Below are 16,635 nucleotides of genomic sequence, written 5' to 3'. Positions count from 1 at the left end.
GTTGAACCACTAGGGGCAAAAACAGCTAGATTTACCTTTAAAAGACCAAAATATATCACTTTTGCAACGAACTGTCAAAATGAAGACCATAATTGACGTGTCTCACTATAACTAAGCCTTAAATATCTGTTTTTGATTATAAAAAAAAAAAATTCTTCATGAAAGTTAGTCTTTAAAGTCACATTTTAAGAAGATACATTTTGAAATGGGCGGGGTTTATGACTTTGTGGCTGTGGTAACTAGTGACGACCGATGAGACCCCGCGTTCTTGTTCTTCCGTGTTTTTGTTAAGATTAGATGTTTGGGCCCGCCTCCTCCCAGTTTACTGTGACCCCATACATCTTTTGCAGGCTAAAGACTATTTTCAGGTAAAGTAAGCCAAATATTGTAGTTTTTTTTTGCGTTGATCGCTTTGTTACAATTTGAGAAGCTCGCTAGTTAGTGTATGTAGCTAACTGGGCCATTTTCATTCATTCAGCGAATGATACAAACGTAAAAGGAGGGCGGTACTGAACGAACGTGAGCCAGGTCTTCTGGTCTATATTTCAGGCACGAGCATGGGGACAGTGCGAGATGATATGCCGGTTTTCATACAATTAGTAACTAATATTTGCAAGGACAAATGTGATCTACAGTGTCAGACCTTTATACCAGTCAAATTAGTCCATAGACATTACATTTGCATTATAGTTTTTTGTTACTAGCATTGAGTCTATTGTATGGAAACTGGCCTGGGTGTAGTGCATTGAATGATCAGAATTTTTTTTGTCAGCTTGATCTCTCAGTTTGACTATTCCTCATGTTCATCCTCAGGCAAAGATGGACTTCCCAGGTCACTTTGAGAACATCTTCCAGCAGCTGAACCACCAGCGTGTCAGTGGTCAGCTCTGTGACTGTGTGATCCTAGTGGGAGGCCAACACTTCAGAGCACACCGCTCTGTCCTGGCAGCCTGCAGTACACACTTCAGGGCCCTTCTGAATGCAGTGGAGGGGGATGGTGGAGGAGCCAGTGTGATGGAGCTGGATCTAGAGGTAGTGACTCCTGAGGCTCTCTCTGCCCTGCTGGACATGATCTACACCTCCACTCTCACTCTGGGGGCCTCCAACGTAATGGATGTGCTCCTGGCTGCCTCCCACCTGCACCTCAACACTGTGGTCAAGGCCTGCAAGCACCACCTCACCTCCCGCAGCTTCCCCACATCGCCCCCGCGTGGTTGGAGTTCGCCAGTGCAGCAGCAGCGGTTCAGCCATGCAGTGGACCAGCAGCACCTGAGGCAGTCTCCATGCCAGGCAGCAGCCATGGCTGGGGTCAACTCCAGGCAGCAGAGATCTGTCCTACTCCAGCAGCTGGGGCTCAGCCTGGTCACATCGGCCCTGGAAGGTAGCCTCGACGTTGGCGAGACTGAGTTGGATGCTAGCCAGGCTGGAGGCAGGGACGGAGGGGATGGAGCAGATGGAAGCATGGAGCAACTGGCAGCTTTCTCAGGTCGGCGTCACCACAAACGCAAGAGCTCTTCTCCCCAAATGTTTCAGGAGGAGAGGCTGAACAGCAAGCAGAGTGGGTGCAGGCTATCTGAGGGGAATCACTGGGAGGGCTACCCAAGGGTGTCCAGGAGTAATGAGGGTGAGGAGCTTCCCTCCCCTGACTCCCTGAAGACAGACGAGTGCCTCTGCCTGGAGAGGGAAAGTGCAGAGAAGCAGGAGGAGAAGTATGAAGGGACTTTACAAGAAGAGGTACAGCTGCCTAGCCAATCAGATAGTAATGTGGGAGGGACACGGGATAATGGGGGAGAGGATCACACAGAGGGTTCTCAGGTGGATGGAGGGATCATGTTTAAAGTGAAAGTGGGAGAAGAGGGAGAAGAGGAGGATCATAAGATGGATGTAGTTGTGAAGAGTGAGCAGGTGAACTCTTATCCAGACACACCAGGTGTGTCCAATTATCCTCCATTCCCATCCGAGGACACTGGTGATCATCAGGATGAGCCAGCAAATGATGAGAAAGACAAACTCAGCCCGAAGGGAAATGACCCAAGCTCATCCAACCCCCAATCTAGCTCCAATCCTCAGACAGACACACACCCACTCCAAGACAACACGAATGGAGATGGGTTGTCTGATAATGAGGGCCTAGACAGCAACCAAGACCTGGGCCTTTCATGCATTCTCAACCCCAGGAATCAGCTTGAGGCATTAGGAGAGGACAGTCTCCTTAACACCACCATCAGTGAGGCTCAGGCAGAAAGCAATGAGGCTGTTAGGTCACTTCAAAACTCAGAGGCAACAAACGCCTCCTCTTCCTCCTTTATGTTCCCAGTAACCTCTGTCCCCTTCCAGCAGCTCCTCAGTAGCGAGGGGCACAGTTTCAGTGATGGATTCATCCTCCAGTCCACCCAGACTCAGGATGTTCTGGGGGGCTTCTTGAGGGGTGTCAGGCCAGATGTAGGCACCTTGGGCAGCCTCAGTTTGAGCACATCCCTCTCCCGATCATCCAGGGCTGAGATGACCGGAGTTGGGGGTAGCTTAGGCCTGCCAGCTTACCGTCGCATCGCCCCAAAAGTGAACCCCAACTCTGAGGGCCAGATAGATGGACAACCCCAGGATCCTTCCTCCTCCTCCGGTCCAGCAGGGGGGGATACTGCTCCTCGCCCTGCCCTCACCAGAGCATCAGAGGACGTCCTTTCAAAGTGTAAGAAGGCCATGACGGAGCACAACGTCCTGGTAGTGGAGGGGGCAAGGAAATACGCCTGCCGGATCTGCTGTAAGACCTTCCTAAACCTGACTGACTGTAAGAAACACATCAGAGTCCACACAGGAGAAAAACCTTACGCCTGCCTCAAGTGTGGCAAACGCTTCAGTCAGTCGTCCCATTTGTACAAACACTCTAAGACCACCTGTCTACGCTGGCAGAGCAGCCACCTGCCTGCCACGCTGCTCTGAGAGACAGGGAAATCAGGTGGAAACACTGTGAAAAATAGCCAGTGCTACCAGTCAGAAAGCTCATTGACAATTTCCATTTCAAAATGTTCTGCCATATCAGGGTTATGCTTGTCTGGTCATTGTTATAAATCTTGTTTAAGTAGACACTTTAATATTGATGTGAAAACAAATGTTGACTGTGTGTTGATGATTTTAGAAAGCACGTACAGAATGTACTGTAGTTTGTCTAGAAGATGACTACATGAAATGTGATGTTATCATCATAGAACAGAGAGAATGGAACTCTTTAAAATAATCTTTACACTACTCAGTAAGATCACTATTGAAGAGTGGTACAAATTAAACTACATTGGAACCAAACTGAACCCTGACCATCTTTTAAATGATCTATTCTAACTTTGTTCATTTACGCATGGATCTAGAATTCTTCTTATGGGGGAAATATGTTCACACATTTCTACATACTGTACAACATTTCTACTTTATTCAACAAAGCCAGAATGACAAACCATGTTAGAGGGAGGGATCAGCTGGTTTGAAACAATGATTACAGACGAGGTGTTTTACCATAGATTAATTAGAGATGGTGTTTCTTAGAATTATGCACAAATATACAATGGAGATGCATATCTCAACAAACACAAAACTGTCATGAGAACAAGAGAAAACATTACCATTACAACTACTATTTTATTCAAGTATTTTGTACAATTCGACAGTGTTTCATAAGAACAAGAAGGCCACTAATGAATTGTGTGCAGAGACATTGTAGTGCTTTTCTACGTCTTTAAAAGGAAGTCATGGCTGACCCTTAGGAGTACTGTTAGTGTACTAAGGCATGTTCTCAAAACACTAATACTATACACTTCCTCTTTCAAGTAACATTTTATAAGTTAGTTCTTTCTTATAAAACAGTAAGAGCAAGAGGCAGAAGTTTACCTTCATGTTAGGAGAGCATGTTAAAGGAAACATTCACCCATTTTAAATGTTATACAGTTTTTGTGCATCTATTTGCCATTCAAGCAGGCATAAATACAGCCGAAAGGACGAATTTTACATCATATACAAAATTCATCATACCGGCTGTATTTCTATGACGCAAAAGACGTCATACCGGCTGTATTTCTTGCGATGCAAAACATGGCATACTGGCTGTATTTCTGCATGTTTGAACGACGAATAGCTCAGGTACACATGAAAACACATGAAAATCCCCGGGAATCGATAGAACATCGCTCAGAGACGCACAAAAATGATAAAACATTCAAAACGGGTGAAACTTTTCTTTAATAGAACTGCAATAATCTCAACACAGATTCCTTCCTGGTTACTTAAGGCTTTTACCTTCCCTGGTAAAGACTACTGATTGGTTGATTAAAAAAATCATTCTAACAGGAGGACCCAGGCAGAATTGAGTAGTTGTAGAGCAGCACTAGAATTTGAGTTCGCTGGGCATGTCTGTGCCCTGTAGGCCTGCTAGCAGGTTGTTTGCGGACAGCTCTGCCATGATGCCACGTGTGGAGTAGGTAGCACTGCCAATGTGGGGCAAGACCACTGCAGGTGGACAGAGGAGAGAAAAGTATTAGCAGGGATGTGAGGGATTGCACAATATACACTGAACAAAAATCTAAACACAACATGTAAAGTATTGGTCCCATGTTTAATGAGCTGAAATAAAAATGGCACAGAAATGTTCCATACGCACAAAAAGCTTATTTCTCTTGTTTATATGCCTGTTAGTGAGCATTTCTCCTTTTGCAAGATAATCCATCCACCTGAAAGGTGTGGCATATCAAGAAGCTGATTAAACAGCACGCTCATTACACAGGTGCACCTTGTGCTGGGGACAATAAAAGGGCACTCTAAAATGTGCAGTTGTGTCACACAACACACTGCCACAGATGTCTCAAGTTTTGAGGGAATGTGCAATTGGCATGCCGACTGCAGGAATGTCCAACCGAGCTGTTGCCAGATAATTGAATGTTCATTTTTTGCCTCCAACGTTGTTTTAGAGAATTTGGCAGTACGTCCAACCGGCCTCTCAACCGCAGACCACGTGCATGGCGTCATGTGGGCGAGCGGTTTGCTGATGTCAACGTTGTGAACAGAGTGCCCCGTGGTGGCGGTGGGGTTATGGTATGGGGAGGTATAAGCTACGGACAACGAACACAATTGCCTTTTATCGATGGCAATTTGAATGCACAGAAATACCATGACTAGTACCTGAGGCCCATTTTTTTAAGGTATCTGTGACCAACAGATGCATATCTGTATTCCCAGTCATGTGAAATCCATAGATTAGGGCCTAATGAATTTATTTCAATTGACTGAGTTCATTATATAAAACTAACTCAGTAAAATATTTGAAATTGTTACATGTTGCGTTTATATCTTGTTCAGTATAAATCATCTCTGGGGAAAAGCAACTGGTTCATTTTAATGAGCAGGCGTAAAAAAAAAATAGTATTCTTGATTCCCCTGGAAAGACCACAACAATGATTAGAGACAAATCATAGACAATAAAACAGAGTAAACTGGCTTCCATCCCTGTGTCTCCATATACTCACCACAGTTTTTGAGGGTGAGGAGGGGGTGGTCGGTGGGGAGTGGTTCTGGGGTTGTGACGTCCAGCCCAGCACAAGCTATCTGACCACTGGACAGAGCCTGGTACAGATCCTCCTGATTCACCACTGCACCCCTAACACACACACACACCTCTATTTTTACAACTTTGAATGATTGTGTGTAACAGTGCTTATTTCCAAAAGCAGTCAGTGTGGTTTGTTTTGCACTGCTCTACGTGTTTAATGGAGTACCTGCTGGTGTTGATGAAGACAGCGGTGTTCTTCATCTTGCTGAAGAAGTCCTTGTTACACAGGCCCTGGGTCTCTGGTGTGAGGGCGCAGGACACCACGACAAAATCACTCTCAGACACCAGCGTGTCCAAGGGCACTGCAACAGAGAGGGGAGGAGAGAGGGTGAAGAAACAGCCAAGTAAACACCTCATCTGATTCTCACCCTCTCTCTTATACTTTCCTGTTTTCCCTAGCCCCTCCAACCCCACTCACCGTATTCTCCCTCCACCTCAGCAGCATAGGATTTGGCAGTTCTTCCAGAGTACAGGAGCCTCTTCACTCCAAACGGTTTCAGCCTCCTGGCAATGGCCATACCTGAGCGAAAACAGCATTGACTCCAGACAATCAATCAGTTAGTAAGACATTTTGTCCAGCCCTTTCAGCTACAGTATGGATTGTATGGACCACAGGCCTAAAGGCAGGAGTCCCAGAATCCAGTATCAATCAATCACTGTCACTACCTATGCGTCCCAGTCCAATGACACCGACAGTGCTGCCTGACAGACCATAACCACACAACCACAGAGGTTTCCAGGTGCTCCAGCCTCCACTGAGAGAGAGAGAAAGAGAAAGTGAGAGAAAGCGAGAGACAGCGAGAGAGTTAATAAGTGGGAAATGAGGACACACATTCTGTTTTGCTCATATTAATTGTAGATAGAAATTTGGTTCAGCAACACATCCCTAAAGTATCAATGTACAACATGTAAGAGTGACCATCTGAAACTGAAGTCTCATGTAGTAAATGTATCTGTGTTTTTATTGGTCACTGACTTCTTGACCTCCACCACGCCCTCTGGTAGCCGCCGAGCTGTAGCCAGGAGCAGGGCAACGGTCAGCTCCGCTGTGGCATCAGTCAGGACGTCTGGAGTGTAGCCCACACGCACCCCTCTGCACAGAACATGGGGACGAGGGCACAATGAGAGTTTCTGACTTAGATGTGAGGAAAGTATTTGTTCGTACATTCATTGCTTGAATTGGGCCAGAGCGCCGTACCGGCACCTCAAATTTTCAAAAAAAGGTTGATCAAAGTGGAGAAGGCGGGGTGAATGCGGGGTCTGCATTGAATAGCAATTGAGAGTGGGCATCCATATCATGATTCCGCTTTGTTCAAGTTTATTTTCCGCTAGTCTGTGAATCCGGTGTATGCGTGGCAGTAGACTGTTCCAGTTTGAGAATGCGCCAGCCTGAATGAGCAGGATGCGATGTTCCAAGTTGTCAAATTGGGTTTCTTAAGGTCATGAACATCCTGGAAAAGTAATTTCATTTTAATATTGTGATTTCCTTTTAAAATATATTATCAAATCACTTAAAAATCAACATATCAGCCATGATCAGAATTAGGCATAGCCTTCAGCGCATCTCTCTGCGTGTGCTGTGCATTATCTGCATGTGCTGGGCATTATCTGCATGTGCTGTGCATTATCTGCATGTGCTGTGCATTATCTGCATGTGGGCCATTTGCCCGAGGAGAGAGAGAGAGACATTTCAGCAGCAAGTAGCCTATAAAAGAATGATAGACTAACTATATAGCCAATTCAAAACATAACTAGCCATACTAGAAGCTATCTCACTATGCCTAAGAATTAAAGTCGTTGACTCATTGTTGCCTTTTCACCGGCACTGTTGAGAAATAAATCTGACACCATCATTTGAAAGCTGTGATTCCCCTCTATTAAACAGTAGGCTAGCCATGTAAATCCGACAATGCAAAAAATATTCGAAGAATAGCCTAATTGACAAATAACTTTGATGCTGTGCATAGATCTCCCCTGAAACATGAATATTATAGATAAACATGTCTTAGTGAGCTACCTTGCTTTGAAGTAGCCCACCTTATTCGTTTTATCCCTGATTCATGGAATGAATGAGGGAATAATTGAATAGAAACATAAAAAAGTGTTTGGTTGTAAATGTTGCAATATTTTATATCGAGGGTGGCCAACAGCTACTGGGTGTGAAGGTTTTTGTTCCGAGCCCTGCTCCAAATTGTAGCCTAAACATCAGCTGCTCAACAGGAACTTGATAAGGAGACTGGTGTGTTTCAGGGCTGGATCAAAAACCTGCCCACCCTGTAGCTCTCCAGATGGAGGGTTGACCACGTGCATTTTATACAGTAGCCTAACAGTGCAGTTATTCTACTCTGTACGGGGTTAAGTGCCTTGATGAAGGGCACAACGGCAGAAGATACAGTGGCAAGAAAAAGTATGTCAACCATTTGGAATTACCTGGATTTCTGCATAAATTTTACATAGATGAAGATCAGGTCACAACAATAGACAAACAGTGTGCTTAAACTAAAAACACACAAATTGTATTTTTCTCGTCTATATTGAATGCAATATTTAAACATTCACAGTGTAAGTTGGAAAAAGTATGTGAACCCCTAGGCTAATGACTTCTCCAAAAGCTAATTGGAGTCATGAGTCAGCTAACCTGGAGTCCAATCATTGAGACAAGGTTGGAGATGTCGGTTAGAGCTGCCTTGCCCTATAAAAAAACTCACAAAATGTGAGTTTGCTATTCACAAGAAGCACTGCCTGATGTGAACCATGCCTCAAACAAAAGTGATCTCAGAAGACCTAAGATTAAGAATTGTTAACTTGCATAAAGCTGGAAAGGTTTACAAAAGTATCTCTAAAGGCCTTGATGTTCATCAGTCCACGGTAAGACAAATTGTCTATAAATGGAGAAAGTTCAGCACTGTTGCTACTTTCCCTAGGAGTGGCCGTCCTGCAAAGATGACTGCAAGAGCACAGCGCAGAATGCTCAATGAGGTTAAGAAGTATCCTAGAGTGTCAGCTAAAGACTTACAGAAATCTCTGGTAGATGCTAACATCTTTGTTGACGAGTCTATGATACATAAAACACTAAACAAGAATGGTGTTCATGGGAGGACACTACGGAAGAAGACACTGCTGTCCAAAAAAAACATTGCTGCACATCTGAAGTTAGCAAAATGCACCTGGATGTTCCACAGCGCTACTGGCAAAATATTATGTGGACAGATGTAACTACAGTTGAGTTGTTTGGAAGGAACACACAACACTATGCGTGGAAGAAAAAAAGGCACAGCACACCAACATCAAAACCTCATCCCAACTGTAAAGTATGGTGGAGGGAGCATCGTGGTTTGGGGCTGGGCCTGGACAGCTTGCTATCGTCGACAGAAAAACGAATTCCCAAGTTTATCAAGACATTTTGCAGGAGAATGTTAGGCTATCTGTCCGCCAATAGAAGCTCCACAGAAGTTAAGTAATGCAACAGGACAACAACCCATTAGACAGATGTAAATCAACAACAGAATGGCTTGAACAGAAGAAAATAAGCCTTCTGGAGTGGCCCAGTCAGTCCTGACCTCAACCTGATTGAGATGCTGTGGCATGACCTCAAGAGAGCGGTTCACACCAGACATCCCAAGAATATTGCTGAACTGAAACAGTTTTGTAAAGAAGAATGGTCCAAAATTCCTCCTGATCGTTGTGCAGGTCTGATCCACAACTACAGAAAACGTTTGTTTGAGGTTATTGCTGCCAAAGGAGGGTCAACCTGTTATTAAATCCAAGGGTTCACATACTTTTTCCAACCTGCACTGTGAATGTTTACACGGTGTGATCAATAAAGAGATGTGTGTGTTATTAGTTTAAGCAGACTGTGTTTGTCTTTTTTTCTGACTTAGATGAAGATCAGATAAAATGTTATAACAAATTTATGCAGAAATCCAGGTAATTCTAAAGGGTTACATACTTTTTCTTCCCATTATAGTAGGCCTACATGGGATCAGAGACCAGAAGCCTTTAATTATGCTGACTTTTTTCATGTAGGCGACAGGGCCACAACCAATTATTGGTCATGGAAATTTGGTTAAAAGTCATGGAGAAGTCATGGAAAAGTAATGAAATTCCATCTGTCAAAATGCGTATGAACCCTTCCACTGGGCACAGCCAGAAGAGGACTGGCCACCCCTCAGAGCCTGGTTCCCTTCCTAGGTTCCTGCCTTTCTCAGGAGTTTTTCCTAGCCACCATGCTTCTACATCTGCATTGCTTGCTGTTTGGTGTTTTAGGGTGGGTTTCTATATAGCACTTAGTGACATCTGCTGATGTAAAAATGGCTTTATAAATACATTTGATTAACAGTGAATAAACAGATCTCTGTAGCATAATATAATTTGAGAATTTCTGTGAACATAGTCTAATGGACTGACTTAGAAAAAGACAGCTCCTGCACCTCTTTCCTCCCAAGTTAAGCACTGCGTACAAGCTAGTTGGTAGTTAGTCTTACCGTTTCTTGATCTCATCTATGGCCATGTGGTCAAATCCGACAGACAAGGTACTTATAACCTTCAGGTTTGGACCTGAACACAAATCAATAGCTACGTGTTAGGAGAAGACAAAATGGGAACTACCTTACAACACATTTACTGTATAATACATATCTAACAGCCTCAAATTACAGATTTCTAATTTACTTACTTATGTAGGCATATGTATGCTGCAATTCAGCTTTTAGCTGCAAATGTATACAATTCAAAATAAACCTTAAATATACAGTACCAGTCAAAAGTTTGACACACCTACTGATTCAAGGGTTTTTCTTTATTTTTACTATTTTCTACATTGTAGAATAATAGTGAAGACATCAAAACTATGAAAAAAACACATGGAATTATGTAGTAACCAAAAAAGTGTTAAACAAATCCAAAAATATTTTATATTTGAGATTCTTCAAAGTAGCCACCCTTTGCCTTGATGACAGCTTTGGACCCTCTTGGTATTCTCTCAACCAGCTTCACCTGGAATGTTTTTCCCACAGTCTTGAAGGAATTCCCACATATGCTGAGCACATGTTGGCTGCTTTTCCTCAACTCCGCGGTCCAACTCATCCCAAACCATCTCAATTGGGTTGAGGTCGGTGATTGTGGAGGCCAGGTCATCTGATGCATTCTCCTTGGTCAAATAGCCCTTACACAGCCTGGAGGTGTTGGGTCATTGTCCTGTTGAAAAACAAATGATAGTCTCATCAGTGTCACCAGCAAAGCACCTCCACACCTCCTCCTCCATGCTTCACGGTGGGAACCACACATGCAGAGATCATCCGTTCACCTACTCTGCGTCTCAAAGACAATGGCGGTTGGAACCAGAAATATCAAATTTGGACTCCTCAGACCAAAAGACAGATTTCCACCGGTCTGATGTCCATTGCTCGTGTTTCTTGGCCCAAGCAAGTCTCTTCTTATTATTGGTGTCCTTTAGTGGTGGTTTCTTTGCAGCAATTCGACCATGAAGGTCTGATTCATGCAGTCTCCTCTGTACAGTTGATATGTGTCTGTTACCTGAACCCTGTGAAGCATTTATTTGGGCTGCAATCTGAGGCTGGTAACTCTAATGAACTTCTCCTCTGCAGCAGAGGTAACTCTGGGTCTTCCTTTCCTGTGACGATTCTCATGAGAGTCAGTTTCATCATAGCGCTTGATGGTTTTTGCGACTGCACTTTCAAAGTTCTTGACATTGTCCGCATTGACTGACCTTCATGTCTTAAAGAAATGATGGACTGTCGTTTGTCTTTGCTTATTTGAGCTGTTCTTGCCATAATATGGACTTGGTCTTTTACCAAATAGGGCTATCTTTTGTTGTCACAACACAACCGATTGGCTCAAACGCATTAAGAAGGAAAGAAATAACACAAATTAACAAGGCACACCTGTTAATTGAAATGCATTCCAGGTGACTACCTCAAATTAAATTGTATTAGTCACATGCTCCGAATACAACCAGTGTAGACCTGACAGTGAAATGATTACTTACGAGTCCCTAACCAACAATGCAGCTAAAAAATATATAAGAATAAAAAATAAAAAAGTAACAAGTAATTAAAGAGCAGCAGTAAAATAACAATAGCGAGACTATATACAGGGGGGTACCGGTAGAGTCAATGTGCGGGAGCACCGGTTAGTTGAGGTAATATGTACATGTAGGTAGAGTTACTAAAGTGACTATGCATAGATGATAACAACAGAGAGTAGCAGCGGTATACAAGTGGGGGAGGGAGGAGGTGCGGCAATGCAAATAGTCTGGGTAGCCATTTAATTAGATGTTCAGGAGTCTTATGGCTTGGGGGTAGAAGCTGTTTAGAAGCCTCTTGGACCTAGACTTGGCGCTCTGGTACCGCTTGCCGTGCGGTAGCAGAGAGAACAGTCTATGACTAAGGTGGATGGAGTCTTTGACAATTTTTAGGGCCTTCCTCTGACACCGCCTGGTATAGACGTCCTGGATGGCAGGAAGCTTGGCCCCAGTGATGTACTGGGACGTTCGCACTACGCTCTGTAGTGCATTGCGGTCGGAAGCCGAGCAGTTGCCATGCCAGGCGGTGACGCAAACAGTCAGGATGCTCTCGATGGTGCAGCTGTAGAAACTTTTGAGGATCTGAGGACCCATGGCACATCTTTTCAGTCTCCTGAAGGGGAATAGGTTTTGTCGTGCCCTCTTCACGACTGTAATGGTGTGCTTGGACCATGTTAGTTTGTTGGTGATGTGGACACCATGGAACTTGAAGCTCTCAACCTGCTCCACTGCAGCCCTGTTGATGAGAGTGGGGGCGTGCTCGGTCTTCTTTTTCCTGTAGTCCACAATCATCTCCTTTGTCTTGATCACGTTGAGGGAGAGGTTGTTGTCTTGGCACCACACGGCCAGGCCTCTGACCTCCTCCCTATAGGCTGTCTCGTCGTTGTCGGTGATCAGGCCTACCACTGTTGTGTCATCGGCAAACTTAATGATGGTGTTGGAGTCGTGCCTGACCGTGCAGTCATGAGTGAACAAGGAGTACAGGAGGGGACTGAGCACGCACCCCCGGGGCCCCTGTGTTGAGGATCAGCGTGGTGAATGTGTTGCTACCTACCCTTACCACCCGGGGGCGGCCCGTCATGAAGTCCAGGATCCAGTTGCAGAGGGAGGTGTTTAGTCCCAGGGTCCGTAGCTTATTGATGAGCTTTGAGGGCACTATGGTGTTGAACACTGAGCTGTAGTCAATGAATAGCATTCTCACATAGGTGTTCCTTTTGTCCAGGTGGGAAAGGGCAGTGTGGAGTGCAATAGAGATTGCATCATTTGTGGATCTGTTGGGGCGGTATGTAAATTGGAGTGGGTCTAGTGTTTCTGGGATAAAAGTGTTGATGTGAGCCATGACCAGCCTTTCAAAGAACTTCATGGCTACAGACGTGAGTGCTACGGGTCAATAGTCATTTAGGCAGGTTACCTTAGTGTTCTTGGGCACATGCATGCTTAAAACATGTTGGTATTACAGACTCGGACAGGAGAGGTTGAACATGTCAGTGAAGACACTTGCCAGTTGGCCAGCGCATGCTCTCAGTACACGTCCTGGTAATCCGTCTGGCCCTGCGGCCTTGTGAACGTTGATCTGTTTAAACGTCTTACTCACATCGGCTGCGGAGAGCGTGATCACACAGTATTCACGGAACAGCTGGTGCTCTCATGCATGTTTCAGTGTTATTTGCCTCGAAGCGAGCTTATGAGTAGTTTAGCTCGTCTGGGAGGCTCGTGTCATTGGGCAGCTCTCGGCTGTGCTCCCCTTTGTAATGGTTTGCAAGCCCTACCACATCCGACGAGCGTCAGAGCCGGTGTAGTACGATTCGATCTTAGTCCTGTATTGACGCTTTGCCTGTTTGATGATTCGTCGGAGGGCATAGCGGGATTTCTTATAAGCTTCCGGGTTAGAGTCCCACTCCTTGAAAGCCACAGCTCTAGCATTTAGCTCAGTGCAGATGTTGCCTGTAATTCATGGCTTCTGGTTGGGGTATGTACGTACGGTCACTGTGGGGATGACGTCATCAATGCACTTATGGATGACGCCAATGACTGATGTGGTGTACTCCTCAATGCCATCGAAGGAATCCCGGAACATATTCCAGTCTGTGCTAGCAAAACAGTCCTGTAGCTTAGCATCTGCTTCATCTGACCACTTTTTTATTGATCTAGTCACTGTTGCTTCCTGCTTTCATTTTTGCTTGTAAGTAGGAATCAGGAGGATAGAATTATGGTCAGATTTGCCAAATGGAGGGCGAGGAAGAGCTGTGTGTGTCGAGTAAAGGTGGTCCAGAGTTTTTTACCCTCTGGTTGCACATTTAACATGCTGATAGAAATTTGGAAAAACAAATTTACGTTTCCCTCCATTAAAGTCCCCGGCTACTAGGAGCGCCACCTCTGGGTGAGCGTTTTCTTGTTTGCTTATGGAGGACTACAACTCATTCAATGCTGTCTTAGTGCCAGCCTCAGCCTGTGGTGGTATGTAAACAGCTACGAAAAATACAGATGAAAACTCTCTAGGTAGATAGTGTGGTCTACAGCTTATCATGAGATACTCAGGCGAGCAATAGCTCGAGACTTCCTTAGATATCATGCACCAGCTGTTATTTACAAAAAAACATAGTCCGCTGTCCCCTTGTCTTACCAGACGCCGCTGTTCTGTCCTTCCGGTACAGCGTATAACCAGCCAGCTGTATGTTGATAGTGTCGTCGTTCAGCCACTACTCCGTGAAGCATAAGATATTACAGTTTTGAATGTCCCGTTGGTAGTTTAATCTTCTGCGTAGGTCATCGATTTTATTCTCCAAAGATTTTACATTTGCTAGCAGAATGGAAGGAAGTGGAGGTTAATTTGATCACCTACGAATTCTCAAAAGGCAGCCCGCCCTCTGGCCCATTTTTCTCTGCCTCCTCTTCACGTAAATCACGGGGATCTGGGCCTGTTCCCGAGGAAGCAGTATATAATTCACGTCAGACTCGTTAAGGGGACAAAAGGATTCTGCCAGTCCGTGGTGAGTAATCGCATTCCTGATGTCCAGAAGTTATTTTCGGTCATAAGAGACGGTAGCAGCAATAAGTTAAAAAATAAGTTACAAATAAAGCTCATGAAGCTGGTTGAGAGAATGCCAAGAGTGTGCAAAGCTGTCATCAAGGCAAAGGGTGGCTACTTTGAAGAATCTCAAATATATTTTGATTTGTTTAACTCTTTTGGTTACTACATGATTCCATGTGTTATTTCATAGTTTTGATGTCTTCACTATTATTCTACAATGTAGAAAATAGTAAAAAATAAAGAAAAACCCTTAAATGAGTAGGTGTGCCCAAACTTTTGACTGGTACTGTATTGGAAAATACTGAGAAGTGCTATTTGAGTTAATCTGATCCAGATTATGTCCAGTGTACCTGCTGCGTCCAGAACCTCTGTGTCGATCTTGTCCGACAGGAGGCACAGCAGCCCATGGGCCCCCTCCACGCCCTTCAGAAGCTCCGCCCTCGGAACAGGCTCATCAGAGTCCCACAGTGACACTTTACATCTGTTTCCATGGAAACGGGGAGATGACCAGATTAAAATGAGAGACCAAGACAATTTACAACATTTACTTCATTGTACAGTACTCTCCACATATTCTGCATTGTCTGTCTGTGTGCTTTTTTTTCAAGGTCTGTTTTCCCCCCATACCTTCCACTACCTTTAATCTTTATTATACCTCATTACCTAAACCAAATGTTACATAGACGTTTGTAAGTGTTATAAAAACGCCTTCAGAGAACCCGCTATAATGTGTGACCTGGAATAAAGGTCATAAACAACTCCAATGAAATTTCACTTTTAGAACACGGTGTAACATTACTCTCCACTTCCTGTGTGTGTGTCCAATGCATTTATACAGCAAGAAGTAGACTAGCACTAAAATTAAGTAACACAATTATAACACTACTGGCATGTCATGCATTATAGATTAAAAGTGCCAGCTCATGAGATACTCATTAGGCTAGCTACCAAGCTGATCATAGCAAACTATAAAGTGAAACCTGCATACACTCCAGCCTGTGACAGAATCTTCATTCCCTCCTGTGGGATGCGTCTTGTTATGAAAACCTTCATGATCTGTGTGCGTCCTCCGATTGACGGAAAAAGTCAGAAGAACTGCTTGAAATAACGACCCGAATACCCTAACAGATGTAGCTAAATTTGCGGATTGTTTAGTGTTCACGATGACATTTCAACGTGTGCACACGCTGTTGAACCAGGAAGTGTGTTGGGGTCAGACAACATTGTACATGCGTAGTACTGCAATCGATTCCAGACGGAGATGCTTTACTCCATGATTTGTTGTTAATGTTTGTTTTTGTTTTTGCATAATGTCAGGACGATATTCCTTGTTGTTGACCTATCTATCCTTTCACTGCCTTCACGTATTTCTGGACATCCTACGTCAAATGGATGAATAAATAGATAACCACAATAAAATGATCAATATGGAATAAATAAAAGTGAGTTGGAATTTATATTTTTTAATTTGTTTAATTTAAGAAGGCAAGTCAGTTAATAACAAATTCTTAATTACAATGATGGCCTACTGGGGAACAGTGGTTTAAGAGGAGGGCTGGCTTTCACAGGGACGTGATGAGCAATCAGTACAATATGGAGGCGGGAGTTGGATTAAAAGTAGGAGTTGGAAGTCATTGGAGTGAAATACTTTCAATGGCTTAACTGCCTTGTTCAGCGGGGATTCGATCCAGGAACCTTTCGGTTACTGGCCCAACCACTAGGCCGCCCCAAATAAATGTATCAATATAGTTTGCTAAAGGCATACATCAGATATACATCAATTAATATGGTTCTGGAAAGTAGCCTACACTAGAAATAAAAAAACAAAATAACTGGATTGATGCAGATAATTTACAAAAGTAAAACAACATCATTTTGAGAGCGATTAGGATATTCTTTATAATATAAATCGTGTCCTTTCCCCTTTAAGAGAACCATTCCTCCATGCCCCTCCTTGTAAGGGTATGTTTA

At 44.0% G+C, this 16,635-nt stretch overlaps 2 protein-coding genes across 2 annotated transcripts; one reads left to right on the top strand and one right to left on the bottom strand.

The window, feature by feature from the left end:
* The first annotated feature begins 819 nt into the window (after nt 1–819).
* Nucleotides 820–2,940, top strand: LOC120061969 (zinc finger and BTB domain-containing protein 5-like). The gene has a single exon (XM_039011753.1). It carries the CDS (start codon nt 820–822, stop codon nt 2,938–2,940), a length of 2,121 nt encoding a protein of 706 aa, XP_038867681.1.
* A 462-nt stretch (nt 2,941–3,402) lies between these two features.
* LOC120062373 (glyoxylate reductase/hydroxypyruvate reductase-like) lies at nt 3,403–15,865 on the bottom strand. Its single transcript, XM_039012299.1, has 9 exons — nt 15,653–15,865; nt 15,015–15,145; nt 10,075–10,147; nt 6,567–6,683; nt 6,257–6,345; nt 6,009–6,110; nt 5,757–5,892; nt 5,508–5,638; nt 3,403–4,494 (listed from the first exon to the last, which is right to left on the bottom strand). The coding sequence occupies exons 1-9, from the start codon at nt 15,715–15,717 to the stop codon at nt 4,373–4,375; spliced, it is 966 nt and encodes a 321-aa protein (XP_038868227.1). The 5' UTR covers nt 15,718–15,865; the 3' UTR covers nt 3,403–4,372.
* Nucleotides 15,866–16,635: the final 770 nt, after the last annotated feature.

Source organism: Salvelinus namaycush, chromosome 17, assembly GCF_016432855.1.
Source record: "Salvelinus namaycush isolate Seneca chromosome 17, SaNama_1.0, whole genome shotgun sequence".
NCBI lineage: Eukaryota > Metazoa > Chordata > Actinopteri > Salmoniformes > Salmonidae > Salvelinus > Salvelinus namaycush.
Note: the sequence above shows the minus strand (reverse complement) of the source record. Positions and strands in the feature narration are given on the sequence as shown.

What these genes read in the sequence shown, in the direction of transcription:
- LOC120061969 (XM_039011753.1), top strand. Translation starts at nt 820, where the DNA reads ATGGACTTCCCAGGTCACTTTGAGAACATCTTCCAGCAGCTGAACCAC.
- LOC120062373 (XM_039012299.1), bottom strand. Translation starts at nt 15,717, where the DNA reads ATGAAGGTTTTCATAACAAGACGCATCCCACAGGAGGGAATGAAGATT. An exon ending in GTCTTCATCAACACCAGCAG is followed by an intron (nt 5,639 to 5,756) that starts GTACTCCATTAA and finishes TGTGTGTGTTAG; the next exon opens with GGGTGCAGTGGTGAATCAGG. An exon ending in CCTCACCCTCAAAAACTGTG is followed by an intron (nt 4,495 to 5,507) that starts GTGAGTATATGG and finishes GTCCACCTGCAG; the next exon opens with TGGTCTTGCCCCACATTGGC.